Below are 26,709 nucleotides of genomic sequence, written 5' to 3' on the forward strand. Positions count from 1 at the left end.
CTCCTGCCTGCCGTGGGCACATGGGGATGTGGTTTGGCGGGTGCTGCTTCCACCGGGGCGGGGACGGGGCCTCACCAGCAGCCCGAAACCAAACTGTGTCGTCCCACGCTGCAGCCCCAACTGCCAGCAGCCCCGGTCCTCCGGCAGAAGGTGAAACCCATGGGCGCGCTCGGCAGCGGGGGCCGGGAGAGGGCTCTGAGGTGCCCGAGCTTTTCCCGTTGCTCCCCATCACAGGAAGATGTACGCAGCCCTGTTTCATGCTGGGGCGCTGGCAGTGGAGGCAGATACAGTGAACCTCATTTTGTTTTGAGAGGCCGGAGGAGCAGCCCTGGGTGTCACCGCAGCCGACCTGCCTGTCTGGGGGCTGCGAGGGTGCTGTCCGGAAAGCGGGTTCCTCTCTTTCGGTCAGTAATCACACACTCAGGAGAGACATTACTTATTAACCTTAGGGTTGTGCAAGCCTCGGTGCTCAGTAGTTTCCTACAAATCAAGCACACCAACCGAACTTTTTGAGCTATATTTATAGACAAAACTTGGAGAGATAGTAATTTTCCAGGTCCATCCTCTCTACAACGATTGGTCAGTAATTTACATACAATTATAATACTGTTGACATGATACTACTACGTGTGCTTGGGGGGTCTTCACTTGGGCAAGGGGCTTCTTGACCTACAGGTGTGATTTTTAGTCTTAGAATGAGGGAGTTCAGCGAAGGATACACGGGCCTTACGTTTGCTTGCCAAGTTGGCAACGTACCCTCTGCAAGGTCTAACGGCGCCCAGATGTCCTTGCTCAAAGGCGGTGATCTCCTTGTCCTGCTGATTAGGGATGCTGGTTAGGAAAGATCATCTTTCTTGACCAGTTTGTGACCAACAGCTCTGACCACCCGTCAGAAGAGGGGATGTAACCGCTCCTCACCTTTCCTCCCCCTCTCCAAAGCTTGAGTGCACAGGGACTAAACGCAGGGGGCTATCAGATGCTGCCTGCCCTGACAGAGATAAAGCCCTGCCTATAAAGCAGATGTATCAAGCCAGGCTCCTCGGAGCCATCCCAGGCTCCTGGGGACCGGGGGGAGCCCGGCTGGTGGCTGCTGGCAAGTGGGGCCGGGCCTCGGCAAGCCAGCTGCGGGAGAGGGGGCTGCCTCACTGCCAACGGCCCCCCCAGAAAGGGGAGGGGGCAGAAAAATTGAAAAGGGAGGCTGGAAGCAAGCTTGGAGAAATCATCCAAAAAGCTGGCGCTCTCCCGCCTGCGTTTTTGTCCCAGAAATGCTGTTTTGGTGGGGCTGGGCTCTCGCAGGGGGGGTCTGTGGGTGAGCTGGTGGAGGGAAGCCCCCAGCTCCTTCTCACCCCAAAGCGGAGCGTCCTGACCCCGGCTCCGGGAGCGCGGGTGGCAGCTCCCCCAGGGACGATGCCCGGCCACCGCGGTGTCCCCAGGGCTGTGACCACGGGGTTTGGCGAAGGGGCCACCAGCCAAGCTCCACTGTGGTGCAAAGAAGCCCCGGTCGGGGTAATTGGCCAGCTTATTTGCTGCCAACGTAGCCCGAAATGCTGGGGGAGTGGAAAAAACCTCTGCACAAATAGATGCTGGGAAGAGATCTGCAGCCAGGCTTGGTCTTATCTCTAATTATGTGTCTGCCTGAGCTGCAGCTGGCTCCTGGGATGTCTGGCTGTATTCGGCTCCTGGAGTTTCCCTTGAAGCCTGCTGGGAGCCCGGGCTACAAGCAGCGCCAATTAATAGCCACCCTGGGGAGAGGCAGCCGCCGTGGCAGGGAGCGGCCGTCCCACGGGACGTGGGGAGCAAACAACCCCCTGGGCGATGCCGCTGAAACACCGGGATGGGGCCAGAGGTTTCAGCTGGGGAAAGGAGCAACCCCATGAAAACATCAGGAGAAAATTAAAACAAGGAAACCCCCCACCCCGAGTGCCGGCAGGCTGGGTTTTGAAAGTCCTTCCTTCTCAAAAATGCTGTAGCTGTGGTGTTGCAAAACATGGGCACCCTCGTGATCCAAAACGGCCGTTTCCACGGTCAAAAGCCAGCCGCGGGCAGGAGAGCAGCTTGCTAAAACCCGCTTCAGCCCCTCCCCACCCAAAAGGAGAAGAGAGGCAGAAATTTTCAGCTCGTGCAGAGCAAAACAACCAGCGTCAACCTGAGGCATTTTCCAGGTCTGCAAGCAGGAAAAAAAAGACCAGCAAACCACGTTTCAGCTTATAGCAGGCTGGAGGGGGGTTGTGTGCGGGTTCAGCAGGGTTTTCAGTGGAAATGCTGCAGCCAGCGCTGCTGCAGCCCCCGGGCCAGCGGGTCCCTGTGGCCTGGGTGTGCTGGGCTGAAAACACTCGGGTAACGTCGCGCCCACTTTGATCAGGGATGCCTTATTTTTCCACTCTGCCGATACGTAATTTGTTTCTGTTTTCAGAGGCCGGGAAACCCTGATTCACCCCATCCCACGGGGGATGCTTCCCAGGGCTGGGGGGTGCGGGGAGGGCTGGGGATGGGCCGAGCGCGTGGCGGGGGGTGGAATGCCACCCCTCTTCCCGCTCCATCCCACCCGGGTGCCTCCGACATTGGGGTGCGGGTCCCCCCTGGCCGGGGTGTCCCCGGGGCGGGGGCATTTCTACCCTCCGCCGTCTCCATCGCTCCGGCGGCTCTGCATCCCGCTCTCCTGTTGCTCAGAGATGTGGAGGCAGTTGCTAAGAGACACCGAAACGTCAGTATCTGGCCCTCAAGGAAAAAAAGAGAGAAAAAAAAAAAAAAGAGACAGAGAAAGAGAGAGACAAGGGAGGACGAGGAGGAGGAGGGGAGGAAGGAGGTGGGGAAAGACCTGCTCCCATTGCCAGGCTCGGCATCAGCCTTGGCCGCGGCTGCGGGAGCCGCTTGCCCAACTTGTCGGCCTTGGGGGCGAGGGCGGCCACCCGGGGACCCCCCATCTCACCACCCCAGCCCCACGGCCGTGGGGAGCCCAGCTCCACTCATCCCCCCGGCTGGCGTGAGTACCCCGGGGGACCCCCGGCACTGCCGGAGGCATCGGGGGCCTGGGAAGAAGGGGGGTGGCCGTGGCGGTGGTGTCCATCCCCCCGCCCCGGTAAGATGGGGCAGTGGGGCGAGGATGGAGCTGGGGAGGGCATGGGCGAGGGAGGAAGGAGCAAAGATGGGCAGGCGGCAGCGGGGGGCGAGAGGAGGCTGGGGGGGACACCGGGTGGGTGCCGGGGGGGGGGTTATCCCCACGGGAGAGGGCGGGGAGGGCATCCCCGGCACTGGGCTGAGCTGGCAGCAGCGGGGGCTGGCAGGGAGGTTGGGGAGTGGGCACCCCCCCGGCTCTGGCCACCGCCGGCTGGGTGAGCTGACCAAGGTCAGCAGGGCTGGGGGTTGGTTTTGGGCTGAAATCCCCGGGGCGTGGGGTTGGAGGAGTGGGGCGGCCCCATCACGGGTTGGGAGGGGGGCACGGGGAGGGAGCGGGTGCCCCACATGGCCACGAGCCGCGGCCCCCCCATCAGGGCGTGTGGCCAGCACGGCTTCCTCCCACCCCTCTTCCTCGCAGGCAGCCGAAAACGGCCCGACGCCGTCCCCACCGCCGCCCCGGGGCTCGCCGTGCCCCCGGCGGGGGGGATTGATCGTACCCCCCGAATGCCGCCGGCACGCCCGCCGCATCGCTCCGGTAGCTCGTTGCCCGGCCCCGCTCCCCACCGCCGCTGCCGGCAGCCCTCGGCCTGAGCGGGCGGGCGGGCGGCCCTTTCCCCGCGGTGTCATGGCCCCCGCCACCCCGTGAGGGTCCGGGCCTCCCCGCCGGCTGGGGCTTCGCCGCCGCCCCGCCATGCTGCTGGGCCCCTGGCTGGTGGCGGCGGCGGCGGCGGCGGTGGCGGCGGGCGCCGGGGCGGGCTGCCCGGTGCTGTGCACGTGCCGTGGGCAGGCGGTGGACTGCAGCGGGCAGCGGCTCTTCTCGGTGCCCCCCGAGCTGCCGCTGGACACCGGCAACCTCAGCCTGGCCCACAACCGCATCGCCAGCATCCCGCCGGGCTACCTGGCCTGCTACGGCCAGCTGCGGGCTCTCGACCTGCGCAACAACTCGCTGGCGGCGCTGCCGGCCGGGCTCTTCCTGGGCGCCCGGCGCTTGGCCCACCTCGACCTCAGCTACAACAACTTCAGCTCGGTGGCGGCCGACATGTTCCTGGAGGCCAGCGGGCTGCTGCGCCTCGACCTCAGCCACAACCCCGGCCTGCGGCGGGTGCACCCCCAGGCCTTCCGCGGGCTGGCGCAGCTGCGGGAGCTGGATCTCAGCTACGGGGGGCTGTCGGCCATCAGCCTGGATGCCCTGGAGGGGCTGCCGGGGCTGGTGGGCTTGCGCCTGGGGGGCAACCCCTGGGTGTGCGGCTGCGCCATGGAGCCCTTCCTCAAGTGGCTGCGGGGACGCATCCAGCGCTGCGCCTCGGGTAGGTCCCGCCTGTGTCCCCCCCTCGACACCCCTCTCGTTTTGGGGGGGGCAGCTGGCCCTGACACCACTCCCTCGGCAGATTCGCAGCTGGCCGAGTGCCGGGCCCCCCCTGAGGTGGCAGGAGCCCCCCTGCTCTCCCTGACGGAGGAGAGCTTCCAGGCCTGTCACCTCACCCTGACGCTGGACGACTATCTCTTCATCGCCTTCGTCGGCTTCGTTGTCTCCATCGCCTCGGTGGCCACCAACTTCCTGCTGGGCATCACCGCCAACTGCTGCCACCGCTGGAGCAAGGCCAGCGAGGACGAGGACGTTTAGGTACCGCCGACGTCGCTGACGTCCCCCCCAACCTGGCCACCCCGCCGCGGGGACGCCGGACTGTGCCTTGTCCTCGTCCCCTCCCGCCGCCCCCTGTGCCGGGGTAGCCCTCGAGACGCTGGCCCCACTGTGGCAGGGGAGACCCGGGGACGGATCCTCTTTCTTTTGCCCCAAAACGGGGAGTTTTTGCCCCAGCGGGCACTCTCCAGGATTGTCCCCCCCAGCACCATGAGCTTGGAACCCCCCATTCCCGCTACCCAGGGCCGGTGGAGGCAGCGGCACGGGGGCCCCACGGGAGCCTCCGCACGGCCCCGGGCAGTGGGGGCTGGGGGCTGCAGCAGGGAGCAAACCTCTCTCCTTGGGAGAGAGACCCCCAAAAACGGCTTTGGGGGACACCAGCCACCCTCCCTGGGGAAAACCAAGGAAATCCCCGCTTTCAGCCCAAAAGCAGCACTGGTGGAGCCCCACCGAATCCTGCCCATGCTCTCCTGCCTCCCCGAAAAGCCGGGGGGGGGCCAAGCCCAGGACCTGGTGCCTGCACCCAGCTCAGCACTGCCACTCCCATGGGAGGGACCCGGGGGACGCCTGCGCCTTGCCGGTGACACCGGGCTGTGCTGGGACAGCACTGGCAGCGGGCCGAGCTGCGAGCATCTCCCTGGGGGGGCCCCTCCCGGCCACGTTTCGGTCCTTGTCTTTCTCTTCCAAAGTCTTGCGCAGGTTCGGGGCCAAACCGGGCACTGGGCATCGCCGGGGGACCCCCTCGCCTCGTCCCTGCTCGCCGATGTGGGATGGCTGGGAGGCGAAAGGAATGCCAAAAAAAAAAGACAAAAAAGAAAAAAAAAGGAAAAAAAAAAAACAAAGCAAGCCAACGACCCCTCTGTCCGGCCAGGGCGGCCGCCATCCCCCGGGGCGTGTTTCACCCAGTCTTGGTGGCCAGTCCTGCGGCCAGCGCGCGGCAGCGGGGCTGAGGGGGCCCCGCACCCCCAGGAAGGGTCGGCCCGTGAGTTGTTTCATTTTCTTACCGCGTCCCACCCTGCGTGGAGGCAGAGTGTAGATGTGGGTGCAGTTTAAAACCAAACCAACCACCAAAAAAAAGGCGAAAACAGGGAAAAATGAGGCAATGTGCTGGCTCGGTGATGCCACCCCCACCGCTGAGCATCTCCCGGGGCTGGGACCCCCAGAAGCAGCGTGGAGGCAGTGGGTTGGGTGCAGGTGGCAGCGCCCCGGGGTTGCACCGGGGGTAAGACCCGGGGACGGGGCCTCGCCCGCGCTCCTGGGGCCGAGCTGGGGGGAGGCGGGAGGCCCCAGGACCGGCCACCCTGAGCTGTGATGAGATGGGCCTGCGCCCTCCGTCAGGCTGGACCCGCAGCAAGATGGCACCCACGGTGAGCTTGCACCCACGGTGAGCTTGCACCCCCATCGTGGCTGCACCCCAAGGCCCGTGCCCACAGGAGGGCAGCAGCCCCCAGCTCTGCGTCCCAGGATGGGGCACCTGGGCTCTTTTTCCTTTATTTTCCCTTTTTTTTTTTTTTTTTTCTTTTTGGTAAGTCTGAGACATCCCCCCCAGACACCCTCTGGACGCCGAGGACAAGACGCGTCCCTCCGTCGGCAGCTCCTGGCCGCACTGCGGGGCCAGCGGAGCAAGAGCGAACGCGTCCCCAGCGCCTGGCTCTCCGGCCCGACCCGTTTTCTCTCTTTCCAAAGCAAAAATGGCCCGGTCCTCACGCTTCGCCCTGTCCCACTGCGGGGAGGGCAGGGACCCACCCTTGGGTGCAGGACTGTGCCAGCGTCTGCCCGGCCGGGCACGGTGATGGGTGTCCCCAGGACGGGTGGGTGTCCCCGTCCCCACGTTGCCGCCACCTCCTGCCCTGCAGCGAGCTGGGGAGCACCTGGCCATGGAGGTAGCCACCCTGCTCTCCCCCCCGGCTTCTCCTTCCCTTTGCCTCATCCTCATCCTCACTCTCATCCTCTTTTTCTTTTTTTTTTGTTTTCTTTTTCTTTTCTTTTTCTTTTTTTCTTTTTCTTTTATTGTTTCTCTATCCCTTTATCCCTTTCCTTTCCTTTCCTTTCCTTTCCTTTCCTTTCCTTTCCTTTCCTTTCCTTTCCTTTCCTTTCCTTTCCTTTCCTTTCCTTTCCTTTCCTTTCCTTTCCTTTCCTTTCCTTTCCTTTCCTTTCCTTTCCTTTCCTTTCCTTTCCTTTCCTTTTTTCCATTTTATTGACTGTTTTTTCTTTTCTTCTTTCTTTTCTCTCTTTTTTCTTTTCTTTTTTCCTTTTCCTTTTTTCTTTTCTTTTATTCTCTTCTGCTCTTCCCTCCTTCCATCCTTCCCCCTTTCCCCCGCCCTCCACACTACCCCAGCATGGGTGGGTGGGGAAGGCAAAGGGGGAAAAGCCAAATTCCCCCCCCCCGGGGTCTTTGTACAGAGCAACATTTTATAACCGCGGACTTTTGTAAAACAGCGAGCACTTTTTCAGAGCTGAACCTCAACAATAAAGAGCATCAGCGCAGCCCAGCTCCGGGCCGCACACGTGTGTGGCAGGGACACGTGTGTGCGGTGGGGACACGCGTGTGCGGCACGGACACACATGTGCAGCGGGACACGCGTGTGCGGGGCGGGGAGGGCGGTGGCCCACAACCTGCAGAAGGCATCAGTCGTGTTTTGCCCTCCCGGCGCTTCCTGTTATTCCTCCGGCAGCATCTCCCGGCCCCGGTGGGGCCCAGCTGCCGGCTGCCGGGTCACCGCCGTGTCACCTCGCTCCCCGGGACCCCCCTCCCGCCCCGGGACCGTCGGGCGGGGGGACGCGGGGGCTCCCTCGCCTTTTGCGAGAGGTCGGGCAGCAGCTGTGCGGCGTCGGCGCCGGGGGTGGGGGGGGGGCCGGGGCAGCCCCCGCTGCCCACCCGCGTCACGGGCTGAGCCTGCTCGGCGCCATCCAGCTCACCGGCTGTTGGCAGCACCCGCCGACACGGCCATGGGGTGCCCGGTGCCCCCCTGCACCCCCGGCGCTGCCCTGCCTGTCCCCCCGAACCGCTGCAGCCAGCCGATGTCCACCCACCCGTCCCTCCCGCCGTCCACCCATCTGTACGTCCTTCCACCCATCCACCCACCCGTCCTTCCAGACGTCCCTCCATCCCTCTATACCTGCACCCATCTTCCCCTCCGTCCCAACACTTGTCCGTCTGTCCATCCATCCAGCCGTCCACATACTCTATCCCCACCTCCCTTCCCCAACCTCCCCCCATGACCCAAATTTTCCCTCCACCACCTTTTCCACCCCTTTTTCTCTGCCCTCCCTCCTCCCTCATCCCCTCCCCAACGCAGGAGGGTCACACCGGTGTGTGGGGACAACCGGACCCTCGGGGGTCCCACACCACAGCTCTTCCCCACCTTTCGCCCCTTGGCCGGCTGAAGGCCCTTGAACCTCGGGAAACACAGGAGAGAAAAAAAAGCCCAAACTCTCTTCTCCATTTCACCCAATTTTCTCTCTTTCAGCCCCCACCTCATCATTCACAGCCGACGCTCTCCCTCCCCAGAGCCCCCAGCACTTGCCACAACCACCTGATGCTTTTTCTTCTCCGAACACAGGGAGAATCAGCCCCCCAAGGGGTGTTGGGGGCCAAATTTTGGGTGGGCTGCCCAGGGCTTGGCGCGGTGGGGACACCCCTGAAACAGCCCCCGCTCCGTCGCCCGCTCCGAAAGCCGGCAGCTCTCACCCATTATTTTCTTGGCTATTTCTGAGCCGCAAGGTCTGTCGAAAGCTCCTCTGCGCGGCGAGGAAGCACAGCTTCAGCAAATCCACATTTTCCCAGCACAAATTAGAGCTGGACCCCCCTCCCCACCATGGCGCGGGGATGCGGGGTCCCCCCTCCGTTTGCTTTGGGGGGGATGTGTGAAGGCAGCCCAGAGCCGGGCTGTAAACAAGGAGGTCACTTCAAAGGGGACACCCGGGGACATCAGCCCGGCTTAGCACACCGCCAAATTATTTCGGCACCCCCCGGGTGGGATGCTGGGGGGGGGATTGAACCTCCTGCTTGGCCATTTGGTAGCTTGAAACAGCAGCTCGGGGCTGGGAGGCTCCCTGGGGTGCAGGGGAGCTGGCTCCTGCCACTGTCCCCATCCCCGCTGGCCATGCTTCATCCATCACCCCGTGTGTCCCCGCTGCAGCCCCCCCACATTTTCGCTCCGACCAAAGGTCCTTGTGTGGAATAATCTCCTTTTTTTCCAGAGCCACATCCTTGCAGCACATGATTTGGGGACACACAGCCGTGCCCCACAGACCCCGGCCAGGCTTGAGCCTGCTGCAGCGAGCCAAAGCATCACTTCTTGGGGGTCGAGGATCCCAAGATTCACCCCAGGGGAGCACCCCCCTGCTCCCTGGCCTTCCCAGAGTTTCCCGAGGATGCTCCCGGTTTCAGCAGGGTCCCGCTCCCCATCCCCCTGTCCCATGGTCCTGGCTGTCCCCCCTCTATCTCCCCTCCTCATCTTTCCTCCACCGCACTGCCGCAGGAAGGCAACACCTTCCTTATCTCCTTCCGACGGGTGGTCCAGGCCCCCGCTGCCCCTTCCCTCCCCCCCGGCTCCGGCCTTGGTTTTTTTCTGAAGTGTCGCTGCATTTCCCCCCAGAGACTCCTCAGCTAAACATTTCCCTCCTGGAAGGGAAAGGGAAATCTCCAAGAGGCGGATAGAAAGTCGGCGGCTCCCGTCTCCGCTGGCAGCGAGCCCTGCAGCCATTTCCGTGCCGGCCGCCGTGCCGGGGAGGAAACCTCCCTCAGCAGCTCCCCGCCAAAAAACGGGGCCCCCGTCACCCCCTTCAGTGCTGGGTCATCTGGGGCTGGTGGTGGGATGGAGGGAGGGAAGGAGAGATGAAGGGATGGAGGGAGAGAGAGAGGAATAAATAGAGATGGATGGTTGGAGGGAGGGAGGGGAGGGAGGCTGGTGGGATGGAGGGAGAGAGAAAGGGAGGGACGGATGGATTGATGGATGGACAGATGGACTGGCAGATGGACAGACGGATGAGCAGCATCAAGGGGCCTCTCCAGGGCAAGCGAGCCCAGAAGGCACCTCGAATGTAAACATGCTTCTCTCCCAAAGTTCCCTTCGGGCCTTGGCAGCTTTTCCACCCCAGCTCCCTGCACCCCCCTGGCTCTTAGACCAAACCAGAACCCTGGGGAAACCCCCCAAAAATCCCCAGCCGGGGCGAGAAGAGCCACCACAGGCTCCCAGCCCTCTGCCCCAGGCAGTTTAGCCAAACCACAGCCCCCACCAGCCACCTCCCGTTTAGTTCATTAAGACAAAAGACCGTCCCCGAGGAGGGATGACTCTGGCTGGGCTGGCTCCCAAAATCAGGTGGTGGCAAGCGGGAAGGTTAACGCAGCCCCCCCCCCCCGACGGGAAGCTTCCCAAGGAACCCAGTAATGATGCCGCATCCTTTCCAAGCAGGAACAAAGGCCGAGGAGACAGGATAGTTCATCACCACTAAATGAAGGATGTAAATAACAAATAGGGGGAAGATTTATTTAGAGCAAAGCCTCAGGAAGCAGCGGGGGCCGGGGGGGGGAAATGGGAGAGGAGCCATTTGGTGGCTCATCAAAATCCCGGGGTAGCGTCGGCCGTTGTCCTGCCCGGCACCCAAAATCCCCCCGTCCAAACCCAAACAGTCCCTTGACCCCATCCATTGGGTTTTGGGTGTTTAATAGCATCAGGGCCGCAGGGGTGAGTCACTCGGGGCTTGTTCTGGCCTCAGATAAGGAGGAGAAAAGCCCGAAAATGAGATTTGGTGAGACAGGGCGGCTGCCTGATGCAATCAGAGCTGCCGGGGTTGGGGGGGGGCTGGGGCAGGAGGGTGCCCACCCCATGGCGGGACACTCGGGGGGGGGGGGGGGGGGGGTTGCACTATTTTGGTGTTAAAACAGCCACATCCCCGGCACGCTGCGATGCTCGGGAGCGTTGGGGTGGGAATTTTTGTGTTTCCCAAAGTGTGTGCTAGGGAAGAGACTGGGGAGGGTTTGCCCCGGGCTTGAGCCCCCAGCAGGGGCTGGGGGGGCCGGGGGGTACCCAGGAAGCGACACAGGCAGCCACGGGGTACAGGGACACCCCATAGTGCACACACAGACACGTGCAACACCCCCCCACTCACGCACACCCTAAAACCCAGCCATACCCCCCCGCACACCTCCATGCCCCAACCCCACACCCTCCCAGCCCCCCAGAGGGAACTGCACACACCCTGCTCCTTTTTTAACCAAAATTCATTTATTTGTCACAAAATACAAAGCCCTGTGGGTGCCGGGGGGAGCCGCCCCTGCCCGAGCCCCCCAGGGGCTCCTCCCAGGGTCTGCCCAGCCCCTGCCTCAGTTTCCCCTTCCCGTGACCAGGGCTTTCCAGCGCGGGGGGGGGGGGGGTGGGGGGTGTCCCCAAAGCAAGCCAGGCTCTGGGGTGAGGAGGAGGTGGTGGGGTCCCCCCAAGGAGACCAGCTCGGGGGGCACCGGGGGTGGATCGGGGAGGAGGGGGGGTTAGGCGCGGAAGAGCGTCTCCTGGGTGGCGGGGTCCAGCTTTCCCCCCGGGACCGGCCCCCCCTTGCCGCCGGGGGGGTGGCTGTGCCCCGAGGAGTAGCTGGCGGAGCGCTCGGTGCCGGGGCCGGGGGTCCGGCAGCAGAGGAGGGCGGCGCAGGCGTGGCGGAAGCGGGGGTCGAAGAAGGCGTAGAGGAAGGGGTTGAGGCAGCTGTTGATGTAGGCGACGCTGGTGCAGTAGGGGTGGAGGTTGTTGAGGAAGGCGTGGAGGCCGCAGGACCACGGCAGCACCTCCAGGTCCATCAGGACGTAGAGGGTCTTGACCAGGTGGAAGGGCAACCAGCAGCCCCCGAAGGTGGCCACCAGCACCGTGATGATGGTGAGGAGGCGCTTGCGCTTGCGGGGCCCCTCGGCCCGCTCCCGGCGGAAGTGGCTGGCCACGGTGCGGGCAATGAAGAAGTAGCAGGTCAGCATGACGGCGAAGGGGGCCACGAAGCCCAGGGCGGTGGAGGAGAGCCCCAGCCCCACCTCCCAGGCGCCCTCCGTCCCCGGGGCGGCCAGGCCCCCGTAGTCCATGTAGCAGGTGATCTTGGTGTCCCCGCCCAGGGCGGCCGCTCGCCGCAGCACCAGGGCCGGCAGGGCCAGCAGAGCTGCCAGCACCCACAGGGCCACTGTGGCCACCAGCCCGCTGACCCGCGAGCGCAGCTTGGCCGTGGCCAGGGGCCGGACGATGGCCAGGTAGCGGTCGAAGCTCAGCCCCGTCAGGCAGAAGACGCTGGCGTACATGTTGACAAAGACCAGGTAGCTGCTGACCTTGCAGGCGGCCGTGCCAAAGGGCCAGTGGTAGCCCAGCCAGGCGTAGGCGGCCCACAGCGGCAGGGTGGCCACGAAGGTGAGGTCGGCGGCGGCCAGGTTGGCGATGAAGGTGTCAGCTGAGCGCCGGCGGTCTCGGCCACCCTTGAAGATGGTCCAGAGGACCAGCCCGTTGCCCGCGGTGCCCAGCAGGAAGACCAGCAGGTAGATGGTGGGCAGCAGGGCCAGCGAGGGGCCCCACTCCGCGTACTCGCACTCCGTCTCGTTGTCCCCGTAGCTGTAGGCCTCCGCCGCCTCCTCCATCCCGCCGGCCGCTGGGCTGGGCTCAGCTCAGCTCAGCTCAGCTCATCCCGGGCTCACCGAGCTCCTCCGGCCCTCTGAGCCCGGCCCATCGAATCTCACCGTGTTACCTCCCCTTCCTTCTCCTCCTCCTCCTCCTCCGCCCTCCTCCGCGATGGGATGGGCAGGATGGATGGTCGGGGGGGAGCCCCCGTGGGAAATTTCACAGCTCCCCCTCCCCGCTCTCCATCTGGCCCCTTCCTGGGGGGTTTTACCACGCTCTCACCCAAGTGTCAAAGCGTCAACCCCCGAGATAACCCCCGTCCCTCCGCCGCGGGGCAGCTGCCTCCCAGGGGGTCCCGCTCACCCCCAGGCGCCCGGGCAGGGCTCCGCGGCCCCGCCAGCCCCCGTTTGCCTTCGGGATTTGCCGCGTTCGGCGTGTCGCGGCGGGGCATCGCACATCGGGGTTTGCGCTTCGCGCGCGGAGCGTCACGTCGGCATTTCGCAGGGGGGGTGTCGTGCTGGCGGGGGCCGCAGCCCACTTTTGGCTTTGGGGACTTTTGCATTTTGCTTCCAGGGTTTTGCATTTTCCAAACACTTGTGGCACCGGGAGGGTCCCAAATCGCCGGGCCCCTATTTTGAGCATGATATTCTGGGGAGATCTTTATGCATTTACCAAACCTCTGGGGAGGGAGAGCACCGAGACCCCCCCAGTCCACAAAAAGACTATTTTAAGGCACTTTCACCCGAAGGGCGATGAGGAGCCCTCGCTGCACCCCGGTTCTGCGCAGGCTTCGCCGCCTGGTAAAGGAGCCGAACGCAGCAACGCCTTCAGCGGAGCCATGCAAGAAGAAAAAAATTCACCGTCACCCCAAAAATAAAATATTGGGAGGGAGGAGGAGGAGAAGCTCCCCGCCATGGCGGGGCATGGCTGAGCCATGGGACAGGGTCGTCCCACCAGGGCTGAACTCTCGCAATTACGGCTTTGGGGAAAAACACCGGGGAAACTGAGCGGGACTTTGCAAAAAGTCTGAAAAGCCACGAGTGGGGGGGCCGGGAAAGCGCGGGGGGGGCCTGGGCTGGGCCGAGGAGCCGGAGAAGCGGCGGTGCCTTTTGCTGTCGGAACGGGAAAATCAGGAGAGGAAAGGGCTGGGAAGGCGGCAAAGGGCAAAACCCAAGCACCGGCGTGGAGGAGCCACGGGGGGCAGCGGGGCCGTTTTCCCGGCAAAGTGGTGTAAAGAAAGGGGGTGGTGGGGTGATTCAGTGGCTGAAGTGGTGGGGGGAAGCTCGAAGGGGTCTCCAAAATCAGAAAAAACGAGCAGTACGGGAGGGAGAGGGGCTGGGAAATAGGGGTGCGGGTCGGGGGGGCAGCGGGAGCCCCGGAGGGGTGGGCGCAGCTGCCACCAAACCAGCCCCCCCCCAACCCATCAGCGAACAGGGGCTTAATGGGCCGGAGATAACGAATAATAAAATATTCTAATGAGCTGGGACGGGCCATGGCAGAGGCACACGTTAACCCGCCCTAAGGCCAGCAGGTCTTTGAAGAATTGAAGTAAAAAGCTGCTACAAATTGAGGCGTGAACGCGAGGGCTGCTGAACTAAGTTAAAACCCAAAGTTTGTTTAACGAAGGGATGGACCCCCCCCCACACCGAGCCTGACGAAGACGTTACTTAAGCTTATAAGCTAATAAATGGGATAAAATGGGGAAATAAAAGAAATGCTAATTAGACCCTGGGTATCGCCAGGAACTGCGACAAAGGGAGATGTTCCAGCCGGTTCCAGGATCACTATTAATAACGATTTCAGCTATTTTTGTCCCCCGTGGGTAGCGCCGGGGAACAGGTAACCCTTTCCAGCCCCGCTGCGGCCAGGCCTTGCCAAGGAGCCAGTGCTGGGGGGGGTGGAGGATCCCCCGTCCCCCCCTTGCCGCCCTGGCACCGGGGGTGGCTCCACTCATGCGCAGCCCTCGGTGCCCCCCGGGGGTCCTGGCGGGGTCCCCAGCTCCAGGGTGACCCCCGGCCTGGGTTTGCCATGGCCAGGGCAGAGGGGAGGGGTGGGTTGGGGGTGTTATCACCCACTGATAACGGACACTGTTATCTGTGATGTCAGGCAGCAGGAACGTGGCCAGGGGAAGCGGGGAGGGGGTTTGGGGGGGCTGGGGGCAGTGTGGGGCTCTGCAAGGAGCCCCTTTCCCCATGGGGGGGGACAGGCTGCCCTGGGCACCCCCAGCCCCATCCCCGGCAGCAGTGAGGGGCTCCAGGGATCATCACTGCTAATCCCTGGGCAGTAAATACCAGGGCCCGGTAGCCCGCGGCTCTGGTAGCCAGCAGCTCCCTGGGGAGGGGGGTGCAGAGCCAAGCCCAACGCCAGTCCCGCTGAGGGAAGAGGCCAAGATTTGGCTGCAGGGGGTCGAGATTTGGCAACTTCCTTAGCAGCCAGCTGGCGTTTGCTCATGCCACAACCCCTAAGACACATCTCTCATCCAGATCTCCCTCTTCCGTCAGGCCCTGCCGGGAAAAACAGCCCCGGGGTTCCCCTCTGGGGGGGGCATGGCCTGGCCATGATGGGTGTTGGCTGTTGGCCATTTGGTGTTGGCCATTCAGTGTTGGCTGTTGGCCATTCAGTGTTGGTCGTTGGCTGTTGGCCATTGACAATTTGGTGTTGGCCATTCGGTGTTGGCTGTTGGCCATTGACAATTTGGTGTTGGCCATTCGGTGTTGGCTGTTGGCCATTGGGTGTTGGCCGTTGGCCATTTGGTGTTGGGTGTTGCCCATTGGCTGTTGGTCGTTGGCCGTTGGGGACCAGCACAGCCAGTTCACACACATGGCCAGAGGCACACACGCACACACAGGCATGCAAGGGAAGCGTGCGAGGGGCTGCTGCTGCAGAGAGATGCTGGTGGAGGGGCAGGTACATACGGGGCGCAGCGCATGGCTGCGTCACCTCGGGGGGGCCCACGTTGGCCCGCAATCACCACACGTGGAAGCGCCCCCACGCTGCCCCTGCGCGTGTCTACCCACGGGGGGTCGGGGTCCATCCACGGAGGGTCGGCGTGCGCCTGTGGGGTGTTTCTGTCCCCACGGGTGCCCCGGCAGGGCGGGGGGCGGCCCCAGCCGCGGGCAGAGAGCTCCTCCTGCTGGCAGCGCCCGGGGAAGTGCATGCCCCCGCCGCGGAGACCGAGAGAAGAGCCGGGACCCCCCCCGAACCAACCAATGACGTTTTATTGTCCTGTCAAAGTGGCACCAAACTCCGTCTGAGGGCAAGGGGGAGGGAGGGGGGGGGTCGCTGCCTGCACCCCGGCCCAGGGACACATGGCCGAGGGGAGGGGGAAGGCTGGGGGGGGGGCCGTGGGCCGGGGAGGGGGGTGGCAGTGTTGGGGGGGGGCGGAATACACGGGGACCCTGCGAGCATCGTACAAAGTGCATAGAGGTGTGTGAGCGGCCCCGGCGCGGGGAGGGGGCAGGGCCCGATCCTGGGGACAGACGCGGGCTGGAGAGCGAGCCTGGAAGAGACACAGTGGGGAGGGGGGGGTGAGGACCCCCCTGGGGTGACCCAGCCCCCCGCCATGCCCTGCCCCGGGCGCTGGGAGGGTCCCGCGTGGGTTGGGATCCATCCCTCCCCGCTCCCACACTCACCCCGCTCAAGGTTTCTTCTTCTTCAGCTTCAGCGCCTGTAGCCAGTGTGGGGGAGAGGCATCGGGCCTGGGAGGGGTCGGCAGAGTGTCAGAAAGGGCCCCCCCAAAACACCCCCGCGGCCCAGACAGACCCCCGGGGGCATGGCCAAGAGGGGCCCCCCTGGCTGATCTCTGCTCCGAAGGGGATGCGGCCGGCCAGGCAGGGAGAGAGGGCAGACAGGGAGAGCGGGGAGAATGGGGGGGGGGCGAGCAGGGAGAGTGGGCAGGCAGGGAGAGCAGGCAGGCAGGGAGGCAGGGAGAGTGAGCAGGCAGGCAAGCAGGCAGCTGCCGCACCATCTGGGGCTTTAAGGGCTCGGTCCCAGGCAGTGTTTAGGGTGGAGCAGCCAGATTCTCCAGGCAACCCGCCCTGGGAAAGCCAGGCCCAGCAAAGCCTCCCCCCACGCCCAGCTCCAGCCGGGCCCAGCCCAGCCTCCTGCTGCCCACAACAGCCCCAGCGCCCCCCAAGACCCCTTTATGCCTCTGATGCACCCCCAAAACCCTCGTGCCTCTGGAAAACCCCACCTCGGAATGGCCCTGGCGGGGCACAGAACTGGGGAACAGCCCCCCAGCACCTCCCCCTCCCTCAGCATCCTCCCCACAGCCACAGCTTCAGCCTTGTCTGTTGCCAAACCTGCCCACACAACCCCCCTGAGCCCGGCCCCGAGTGTCCCATGCCCCAACACTCACCCTGAGGACTTCTCCGGCTTGGGGGGCAGCACCAGGGGTTTCTCACTGGAGCCAGGGATCTTGCAGGACTTGGAGCGCTGCACGTGGGGGTCCTTGGGGGGGGCTGCCTTGGTGTCCCCCGGCGCCGCCCCCTCCTCGGCCGAGCGGTTTCGGACCCTCAGCTTGGCCTGGGTGCAGAGGAGTGGGGTCAGGGGGGCACAGGGTGCTCTGCCCTCCCCCAAACTCCCTCCCCACCTGCCTTTGGCCAAACCCCCCAGTCCCAACCTGCCTCAGTTTCCCCTCCCCGCATCACTCCCTCGCTCGGGGCCCCACCTTGAGGGCAGATGCGTTGAGGCCGGGGAAAAGCGGCACCTTCACCCCCTTCCCCGAGGGGGACGCTCGTACCCGCCGGCTCTTGGGTTCTTCCACCGTCTCCTCGTCGGAGGACGCTGCTGGGCAGGCAGGACGGGGCTCTGCGGGGAGGACGCGGGGTTCAGCGTCACCACGAGACCCCTCTGCCACGCAGAAGCGGCCCCGCCACCCCTCTCCTCCCGTCACCGTGTCCTGGGGGGGCTCTGTCTCACCCGTGGAGTCCCGGAAGATCCAGCTGTCGCCCTCCGAGGCTGCGTCGCGGCGGAGGGCCGGCGCCCGGTGCCGGCGCTTGCGGCCCAGGTTGGCCTTGCAGCGGTAGACACTGCTGTCCAGGACCTCCGTGTCCTGCGGAGCCCACGGGGACAGGTCAGTGCCCAGCCCCGGAGACCCCCAGCACCCCCACCCCAGCCAGCATGCCCACAGACCCCCCCACAACACCCCTGGGGGACCCCTTGGGGGCAGAGGGGAAAACCCCCACCCCCAGAGCAGGGAAGCCCACCCCAGACCCAGACCAGAACCCCAGCGCCACACAAGGGGGCTGGAAGCAGCCCCCGCCCACTCACCTCCAGGAAGGTGAATTCCTGCCCGGCACCGTCCAGGGGCCCCTCGGGCTGGGGGGCGTCCAGGGAGAGCCGCTCCTCCTCCCAGCTCGGTGGTCTCCCCCCGTCTGGCTGCTCCGAGGGGGCCCCTTCGCTCCCCGTGTCCAGCAGGGTCCCACCAGCAGCCTCTGGCGGCAGCAGGGAGGCCCCAGGGCTCGGGGGGGCAGCAGCCGGCTCGGGGGGGTCCCTCTCCTCCTCGGCGGGGCTGGGCGGCTCGCTCTGGGGGGGCTCCGCAGCGTTGCCTGTCAGCGGGCTGGGGGCCGAGAGGCGGATGGTTCTGCTCGGGGAGACAAAGACGAGAGCCCGGAGTTGCACTGGGGTCACAGAACCCCTTCCCCTGCCCCCAGCCTCACCTCTGGCAGCCCCCAGGGGAAACTGAGGCACAGGGAGGGCAAACACGGCTCCTGCGAGGTCAGGGCAGGAGCCGGGTGCCCAGGACTCTCCCCCCTCTCCCGGGATGTCACACCAAGGTGGGGGCACCTCTGGGAAGTTCCCCCAAAGCCCCATCGCAAAGGCTGGGGCAGAATCTGGGGGTGGGAAGGGCGAGGAGGCTGCCAGACAAATAGGGAACTGAGGCCAACTCCCCCCCTTGGGGCAGAGAAAGGGGTCGGGCCCCCCCAGGAGGGTCACCAGCCCCCAGGAGGTGACCAAGGGGCCCCAAGGGGCAGGAGGAGGAGGAGGAGGATTGGAACCACCCAGGGTGCAGGAAGGCGCCGGCAGCAGGAAACCACACAGCTCCCAGGGCAGGGGGTGGGGGCTCCCTGCTGCCCCACACAGGTCGACCCAGCTGGGGCCTTCCCAAGGCCCGTGGGGCTTTCGCTTCCCTCCTCCTGGGATCCTTCTTTTCAGGCAATTTGAGGGAATTTATCGGAAATTTATTTATTTGAGGGAATTTTTTTTTTTGGGTGGGGGGAATCCACAGCTCCACGAGTTTGGCTGAAATCAGGGTTCCCACATCCTGACGAACCGGTAATTGCACGGGGGTAATTCTGCCAGTTTTTAGGGGGGCCGAGGGAATGCCAGCACCCCCCCACATCGGAGGGAGGGTGCCCCAAAAGCATCATCCCCTCCTGGATCAGCTTGAGAGGGCAGATCCCGCTGGGACAAATCAAAACCCAGTCCCTCAAACCGTCCCCGCTGCGGTTGTGGGGCTGGCGGGGGACACAGCGGCTGGGGAAGGAGCTCTGGCAGCCCAGGGCCCACGCAACGGGCGAGGCACAGCAGGACAACGCACACGGCGTCCCAAGCCCCCGCCGCAGCACGGCTCCCCTCACCAGCACCCTCCTTACCCATCGGCCGAGCCGCCGTCGCCTCCCGGGCTCTGCTCGCCGTCGCCGCAGTCCCGGCTGCGGGCCGCGCAGCGGGCGCCGAACGCGCTGGCCCACTCCCGGCGCTTGGCCTCGGCGTCGCGCAGCTCCGCGCTCCAGACCGGCTCGCCCAGCCTGGCCTCCGGCGCCTGGCCCAAGTTGCCCACGGCAGGCAGGTTGCCCAGGCCGGGGCCCCAGCCGGTGGCCTCTGGGCTGCTGAAGGAAAGATCTCCGGGCCAGTCTCGCAGAGGCCTCCTCACACCGGTCCAGGCCGCGGAGCCATCGGCTGCCGCCACGGCGCTGCAGGGATCTGGTGCTCGCTCTGTCCCGATGGTGCCAAACTGGTTGTGGCGCTGGGCTCCCCCGAGCTCCCCAGCCCAGTCCCTGCTCTCGGTGGCGCCGTGCTCCCGCCGGTCGGTGCTGCCCCAGCTGGGCTCCTGCGCCGGGGTGTCGGGGCCGCGGGGGCCAGGCGGGTCGTCTTCCCTGACGCCAAAGGCATCGGCCAACTCGGTTTGGCCAAGGCCGCGCTCCCCAGCCCAGCTCAGCTGGGCGGGACTAAACTCTCCATCCTCCTTGTGGGCGTTTGTAGAGCTGTACTCGCCGGCCCAGGCTGCTCTGCCAGGGCTGAACTCCCGCTCCTGAGTCTCCCCGTCCCTGGTGCCGTATCCATCATCCCAGGCCGCTCTGCTGGGGCTGAACTCCCCGTCCCGGCTCTCCCCATCCCCGGTGCCATACTTGCCGGCCTCGGCCGCTCTGACAGGGCTGAACTCCCGGTCCTGGCTCTCCATGGCCCTGCTGTGGTAGTCGCTAGCCCAGGCAGGTCTGCTGGGGCTGAACTCCCGGTCCTGGCTCTCCATGTCACGGGCGCTGTACTCACCAGTCCAAACTGGTCTGCTGGGGCTGAACTCCCCGTCGTGGGGCTCATCCCTAGCGCTGAACCCATCATCCCAGGCAGGTCTGCTGGGGCTGAACTCCCGGTCCTGGCTCTCCATGTCCCTGGGGCTGTAGCTGCTGTCCCAGGCCGCTCTGCTGGGGCTGAAATCCTTCTCTGGGCTCCCAGTGTCCCCAGTGCTGGATCTGCCAGCCCAGCCCAGCGTAAAATCCTTCTCCTTGGTCTCGGCATCCCCGCTGCTGTATTTACTGGCCCAGTCTGGGCTGAGCTCCCCATCCTTCCCCTGCGCGTCGCCGGTGCCGTACCCGCCAGCCCAGCTGAGCCGCCCGGAGCCTGGCCCCTTGTCCCGCCGCTGGCCATGCCCCACGCCGTAGCCACCGCTCCAGTCAGCCTCCCCGGCGCTGAGCTCCTCCCCGCCCGCACCACCCAAGCCGTAGCTCGTGCCCCACTTGGGTTTGCCGGCACCAAAGTCTCGATCCTGCCGGCAGCTCTCCCCCGTGCCGGGGGGTGCGGGCCAGTCGCCGCGGCCCAGCCTCATCTCCCCCGTCAGCTCCGTCCCTTCATAGTCGCTGCCCCAGTCCCTCCCGGCTGTGCTGAAGGGCCTGTCCTGCCGGTCCCCATCCCTGACGCCGTGGGCGCCGTCCCAGGTTGATTTGGTCCCGAATTCACAGTCCCGCTCTGTCTCACCGGGCCAGTCTCTCTCCCTGGGTGCAGCCTCGCGGGTCCAGTTGAAGGCGCCGGCCTGGGGAGGGTGGCCGATGCCAAACTCACTGCACAGATCCTTCCGTGACCAGCCCAGCAGGTCCTGGGGGAGAGGGGAGAAGGGGGAGAGGGGTTAGAAGGAATTCGAAGGGGGAGAGGGAATTCGAAGGGGGAGAGATGGGAGAGGGGGTTAGAGGTGGTTAGACAGAGGATAGGCGTTAGAGGGGGGAGAGGGAATTAGAGAGGAGAAATGGAATTAGAGGGGGGAGAGGGGGTTAGAGAGGGGAGAGGGGTTAGAGGAGGGAATTAGAAGGGGGAGAGGGGGTGGGGGTTAGAAGGGGGACAGTGGGGAGAAGCAATTAAAGGGGGTCAGAGGGGGCAGCAGCCCCAGCCCAGGCAGCAGAGAGGAGACTTGGGGAGGAAAAGCCAGGGGGAAACACCCCGGGGTGCCGGGGGGACACAGCACGAGCCGAGCCCCATCCCGGCCCTCCCCTCCCCACCCCTGCACAGTGCGCTCCCGCTCGGCCCCGCCACGTCCCGTCCCACCGTCCGTCAGGCGCAGGGCCCAGCGCCACCCCGACACCGCAACCCCCCCTCACCTCCGGCCCCTCCGTGCCCGGAGAGGCGTGCCCCGCGGCATGGGCCCCCGGCGACGCCAGCAGCTCCGTCAGCCAGCCCGGGTCGGCGTGGGGGTCTGGGCCCCTCGAGGATACTTCGCTGTGGCCCGGCCCGCCGGGGCCTTGCAGGCTCGTGGGGCGGTGGCCCGCTGGCGCCCAGGCCGAGCCAGCCGGATCCTCCTCGGTGGGGAGGCCGGACTGGGCGGGGGGCTCAGGCTCCATCACACAGAGAGGGGAGCGGGGCAGGGCGGCATCCCGCTCTGCCTCCTCTTCCTCCTCCTCCTCCTCCTCCTCTGCCTCTCGCTGGGCCACGGGACCCCCCGGACATGGAGCCCCCTCTGCTTCCTGGCTGCTGGCCACCCCCTCGGATCCGCTGTCCCCCCGGGAGCACAGGGGGCTGGGGGAAGGATCCTCCTGGTCCGACTCGCCCTCTTCGGAGAGCCCTGAGTCGGCTGCCTCCCGGATGGGGGAGCGGGGGGGGGACGCTAGCCGCCGCGCCCCCCTCAAGGGGAACGTCCACTCGAAGGACTGGGAAAGGCTCCAGCCGGACTCACTGCCCAGGGATGGCTCTGAGAGGGGGTCCCCGGGCCGGGGCAGGGCGCTCAGCGAGCCCCCCAGCTCCCCCAAGCCCTGTCCCGTGGGCGGGGGCTGCAACACCCCCTCTGAAGAGCGCCGGAGTCCTGAGTCCCTGGAAGGGGGAGGAGGGCTGAAACCAGGACCCTCAGGGGACTGTGGGGACACTGGGGAGTCGTCGGGTCCCTCTGGGGAGCCAGGGGGACGGGAGGCTTTGGCAGGGGGCTCGGGGGCAGGGCTGGGGGGGCCTGGGTACTCGGGGGCAGCCTCAGGAGAGCCGGGGGGGCAGGTGACTCTGGGGGGCAGTTCAGGAGTGCCAGGGGGGCTGACAGTATCGGGGGACCCCTCCCCGGGAGTGTGGGGGGAGCCAGGGGAGCGGGACGCGCTGGGCCGGGGTTCAGCAAAGGAGGAGGAAGAGGAGGAGGAGGGAGCACCCGGGGCCTGGATGGAGGCGGTCGAGACCTCAGCTGGAGGCGGAGCAGGGGATGCAGGGGATTCAGGGGAGCCAGGGGCCGGGAGCTCGGAGGGGGCATCGGGAGAGCCGGGGGCCGAGGCAGAGGGCTCAGCTGGCTGGAAAGGAGCCCCTGGGGCAGGGGCCGGGCAGGCGGGGGGCCTCGGGGAGCCCGGGGGTCCGAGGGCGCCCGGCTGGAGAGAGGAGAGCTGTGGAAAGAGCCGGGGGGGGGGGGGGGGTCACGTCACTCGAGAGGAACCTCCCAGGCATCCCCTGCTCCCGAATCGCAGCCCCCCCTCTCCCAGCCGAGGGTCCCTCAGGCCGGCCCCCCCCTCAGGCCGCGGGCAGGAGGTGCCCACGCTTCCTGCCAGCGCCCGGCCGCTTCCTGCGTGACTCAGCCTGGGCGGCAACCGGTGGCCCCCAGCCCCGAGCCCCCCGCTGCTGCCCCCCTTGCGCGCCCGCCCTCTGCCAGCGCGGAGACAGATGGAGAGGAGGAAATGAAGCAGGAGGAAGTAAAATCCAACCCCCCCCTAAGCCTGGACCCTCCCACCCCACCACGGGGCCAGGCATCCCCTGGCCAGCGTCACCCTGCCTGACGCTGTCAGGGTTTGTCCCCCTTGCCGGGGTGACCCAGTGCCCCCCTCACGGTGTCCCCAGGACCCGGTGTCCCGGTCACCGCCCCCAGCGCGGCCAGGGGGGCCGAGGGGGGTTGGCGGGGAGCCCGAAAGGGCCTGCCCTGCCACATACCTGCCGGGTCACCAAACCCCGGCTGGTGACTCACGGCTGCTCCCTGCCCACGCCTCGGCAGCGGCGCTGGCACACGCCACCCCCTCCGAAATAACCTGGCCCCGCGCCCGGGCACCCAGCGCCGGGGGCAGGCAGCCCCCCCCGCCCCAAGGAGAAAGGAGAGACACGCACCCCGCAGAGAGGGAGCCCCGGAGGAGACAGGAGAGCCCCGAAGGAGAGAGCCCAGGAGCGGAGCTGCCGCGGCACGGGAAGGCGAGGCGAGAACTCACATCACGGGGGGACGGTGGCCTCCGGCGTCCGCGGGGGTCCCCGGCACAGCTCGGGCCGGCTGGGGGGGAGCCGCTGCCGGAGAAAAATGGGGAAGCAGGGTGAATTCCCACCGCCCGGCCCCAAACCACCCGCTCTGGCCGCAGGATGGGGTCGGGCGAACCGCAAGAGGCCCTTCAACCACTGCAAAGCCGTGCCTGAAACCGGCACCGAGCTGCCTGGGCTGCAGAGGGGAGGGAGGCAAATCAGCTGCAATCCCCTTTCTGAGAAGTTTGCAGTCCTTCGGAGAGCAAGTTTCTCACACTCCGGTTTAAAATAGCCCCCGTCTCACTCTCCCGGAGGTGCCCAGCTCTCGGGAGCATGGCCAAGCGCTGGCTCTCACCCAGGACATCCTGCAGCCAGGAGTCCCACGGATTCACCCGCGCCCACTACCATGGCATGGCCCACCAGGAAAAAATAAAAAAAACCAGCAAATATGGGGAAAAAAGGGGCATTTCCCAAGGGGAGCGACATCCCGCCCTGTTATTCCCAGCCCTGGGGACGGCCTGGCTCCCTTCCTGGCCCTCAGGGGCTGCAGGCGCAGAGGCAGCTCTGCCACCGGGACGTTCCTGCGGCCTGAGCCCAGACCTCAGCTCCGTTATTCCTGTCCCCGTGACGGCTCGGAACGACACTCCCCATCCCCACCGTCCCTCGCTGGGGTCGGTCCCCAGCCCCTCACCTCGTCTCGGCAACCGGGCATCCGTCGTCCTCCACCCCCAGCTTGCCCGCCACGGGTTGGGGTGCCTGGCGGGTTTCACTGGGGGGGGCTGCGTCCGCCTCCCCGCTGGGCCGCCTCCGGAAAGCGGTGAAAGTCTTGGAGCCGAAGCGAGAGGAGGGATCGGGGCAGAAGGGCGAGAGCCGCGCTCGGTCCGGGCTGCCCGGGCCCTCCCTGCTGTCCATTTTGGCAAGGATCTCCTCCACGGTGGTGCCTGGAAATCTCTCCAGTTTGGTCGCCACCGGCACCGGTGTTACCTTGAAGGGAGCCGGGCCCTTGCGGGAGGGGGTCGGTGGGGCAGGGGGCACCTCCTCGCCAGGGGGCAAGCCCGGGTCCTCGGTGGCTGCAACCAAAGGGGACGACAGCCCCTTCCCGTTGGGGGTCTCGGGTGACTTGAGGGTGAAGGAGGGGCGCCGGAGGGGCCCCCCCACGCTGCCCCTGCCATAGGGCTGGGGCCCGGCCAGGCGGTTCATCTTCTCGGCGGAGGGCAGCTCCGGGCGCGGGTGCCGCGGCCCTGGCGGGGTGTGCGGCAGGGAAGGCTTGGCGGGCACGGCCGGCTTGGGCAGCACGCGGGGCTTGGGCCGGATGGGCGGCTTGGGGCGCGCGGTGCCTGTGGGGGGGGAGAAATACCGCGTTGGAGGAGCCCCGTGGCCCTACCGGGCTACCCCGGGCACCTGCCCGGCATCCCCAGGGGAGCTTTCCTAGCGCAGAGCAGACCGGCAAAGCCCCCCAGCACCCCAATTTCTCCCCCACTCTGGGACAGACCTTTCTCGGGGCTGCCGGCCGCCAGCCCAGCCCCGCCGGCACTGGGCAACGTGGGGCGCAGGGGCTGCGGCTGGGAGGCCATGGTGAAAGCGGGGCCGGGGCTCGGCAGACACGGTGCAAGGTCAGCCCCTGGGGAGAGAAGAGGGAGGGGGGAGGGTTTCAGGGAGTGTCCCTTCGCCGGTGGGACCCAGCCCCGCTGCGCCGCGGCACCAACCTCCCAGCCCCGCGCCAACCCTCGTGTCCACCTGTGCAGCACAGCGTGCCAAACCACCGCCAACCCTCTCCCCGCCGGTACCACCCTTCGTACGCCTGCCCCGGCTCACCTGCGCCAACCGGGCACGGCGCAGGAATCCCAAACGCTGCGGCAAACCCCCCTCTGCCTGTACCCTCACGTACACGTCGGCGATCGCGTGTACCCCGGCCTGACTCCCGCACACCGTGACCCCCCCAAACACCCTGCGCTTCCTCCTCTACCTGTACCGGCCCTCCTTGGCCTGTCCCCACACCCCAACACACACGTGTCACCCCCACCGACCTGTGCCGACCTCCCCAAACTCCAGTTTGCCCCACTGACCACCTCAGCCCCCCCCACTCCAGCACACCCGCCCCGTGTCAGCCCCCCGCAGCCCCGGAGGTGCCAGCCAGCCCCCCCTGACCCCCATGGGGCCGGGAGCACCCCCCAATACCCACCCACCCTCCGCTGGGGGGGCCGTGGGGTGCCCCACTCACCTTCCCCACAGCAGCCTCATGTCCGGGGCGGGTCGTGGACACGGGTGGGGAGGGGCGCAGGGCGGGCGGGGAGCGGGGAGGGGGGGTGCCGTCCCCACGGGTCTCACGCTGCCGCCGCTCCCGTGACTCACCGGGGCTGCGGGGACAGGAAAAACCCGCTCGGTGCCTCCTCCCGGCCCTGCCCTCCCCTCCCCTCCCCTCCTCCCCCCGCCTCGCTCCCTCCTGCCCCGCCGGGGTCCACCCCCCCCACACACAGACAGGCCCCCCCTTCCTTCCACGGGGGAACCGGCGTCACGGCCGCCCCAACCCCCATCTGGAAGCCATCGGGCCCGTTTCCCAACCCCTTGGCAGCCCCGGGACAGTGACGAGGCCCCGCTCCCCGCCCCGGGATGCAGGTCCGTCCCGTTGTGCCCCGTCACCCGCCCCAAGTCCTCCCCCGGTGGGGCCTACTCCCGTTGCCCCGGCAACGAAGGCCCCGCTCGAGTAGCTGGGTAGGCCGCAGCCCGCGGGGCCTAGGCCCGTCGCCGTGGCAACGGAGCCCCCCACTCGATTTTGGGGAAAGAGGGAAAGCACCGGGCCCGCCGTTCCCGCCCGCGGGGCCCCGCGGCTTCGCCCCGGCGGCCACAGCGGGCCCGGAGGAGTGAAAAGGGGGGGAGAGGGGAGGGGAATCCCAGTTTCCCGCAGTCCCGGCCCAGCGGAGCGACCCCCGCTCACCCGCCGCCGCCGCCGCCGCCGCCGCTGCTGCTGCATATTCATGAGCGCGCGCCCGCCCGCACCCCCCCCCCCCGCGCTGGCCACGCCCCTCCCCACCCCACCCCTCCGCCAACCAGCGAGAGCGGCGGGACAGAGCGGCCCCGGCGCCGCGTGGCCGGGCGGACCACAGAGAGGAGGGGGCCAGAGAGGCGCCGTGCCCCGCCCCTCTCCCCCTGGGTTTACCATAGAGAGGGCGCGGGAGGGGCTCCCACCGCTGCCCGACTGTTGGGGCGCTGGGGTTACCCGCCCCACCGACACCCCCCGCCCCTGCGCCAGGCCCAGCGCCGCCGGCCACTGCACCGCGGGACCTCCCTGACACCCCACTGCACTGTACAGCCGGTTCACAACACCCCAGGCTCTCCCCAGCTGACACCCCCCCACAGCGCACAGCCGGCCTGCAGCACCCTGTGACCTCCCTGACACCCCACCACAGCACACAGCCGGCCTGCAGCACCCCGTGACCTCCCTGACACCCCAGCACAGCACACAGCTGGCCCGCAGCA

General features: G+C 66.6%; 3 protein-coding genes across 3 annotated transcripts; 1 reads left to right on the top strand and 2 right to left on the bottom strand.

The window, feature by feature from the left end:
- Positions 1-3,792: 3,792 nt before the first annotated feature.
- LRRC55 (leucine rich repeat containing 55) lies at positions 3,793-5,601 on the top strand. Its single transcript, XM_074842461.1, has 2 exons — positions 3,793-4,424; positions 4,506-5,601. Exons 1-2 carry the CDS (start codon positions 3,809-3,811, stop codon positions 4,739-4,741), a joined length of 852 nt encoding a protein of 283 aa, XP_074698562.1. The 5' UTR covers positions 3,793-3,808; the 3' UTR covers positions 4,742-5,601.
- A 5,384-nt stretch (positions 5,602-10,985) lies between these two features.
- Positions 10,986-13,116, bottom strand: APLNR (apelin receptor). The gene has a single exon (XM_074841908.1). It carries the CDS (start codon positions 12,360-12,362, stop codon positions 11,250-11,252), a length of 1,113 nt encoding a protein of 370 aa, XP_074698009.1. The 5' UTR covers positions 12,363-13,116; the 3' UTR covers positions 10,986-11,249.
- A 2,426-nt stretch (positions 13,117-15,542) lies between these two features.
- TNKS1BP1 (tankyrase 1 binding protein 1) lies at positions 15,543-25,488 on the bottom strand. Its single transcript, XM_074842071.1, is given in 13 exon segments — positions 15,543-15,841; positions 15,975-16,040; positions 16,700-16,866; positions 17,012-17,151; positions 17,263-17,395; positions 17,614-17,926; positions 18,939-20,653; positions 21,150-22,400; positions 23,208-23,280; positions 23,924-24,569; positions 24,725-24,853; positions 25,454-25,469; positions 25,471-25,488. Coding segments are annotated over 12 exon segments (4,647 nt in total). The 5' UTR covers positions 25,474-25,488; the 3' UTR covers positions 15,543-15,841; positions 15,975-15,979.
- Positions 25,489-26,709: the final 1,221 nt, after the last annotated feature.

Source organism: Strix aluco, chromosome 16 (genome assembly GCF_031877795.1).
Source record: "Strix aluco isolate bStrAlu1 chromosome 16, bStrAlu1.hap1, whole genome shotgun sequence".
NCBI classification, from domain to species: Eukaryota; Metazoa; Chordata; class Aves; order Strigiformes; family Strigidae; genus Strix; species Strix aluco.

What these genes read in the sequence shown, in the direction of transcription:
- APLNR (XM_074841908.1), bottom strand. Translation starts at nt 12,362, where the DNA reads ATGGAGGAGGCGGCGGAGGCCTACAGCTACGGGGACAACGAGACGGAG.
- LRRC55 (XM_074842461.1), top strand. Translation starts at nt 3,809, where the DNA reads ATGCTGCTGGGCCCCTGGCTGGTGGCGGCGGCGGCGGCGGCGGTGGCG. An exon ending in CATCCAGCGCTGCGCCTCGG is followed by an intron (nt 4,425 to 4,505) that starts GTAGGTCCCGCC and finishes CTCCCTCGGCAG; the next exon opens with ATTCGCAGCTGGCCGAGTGC.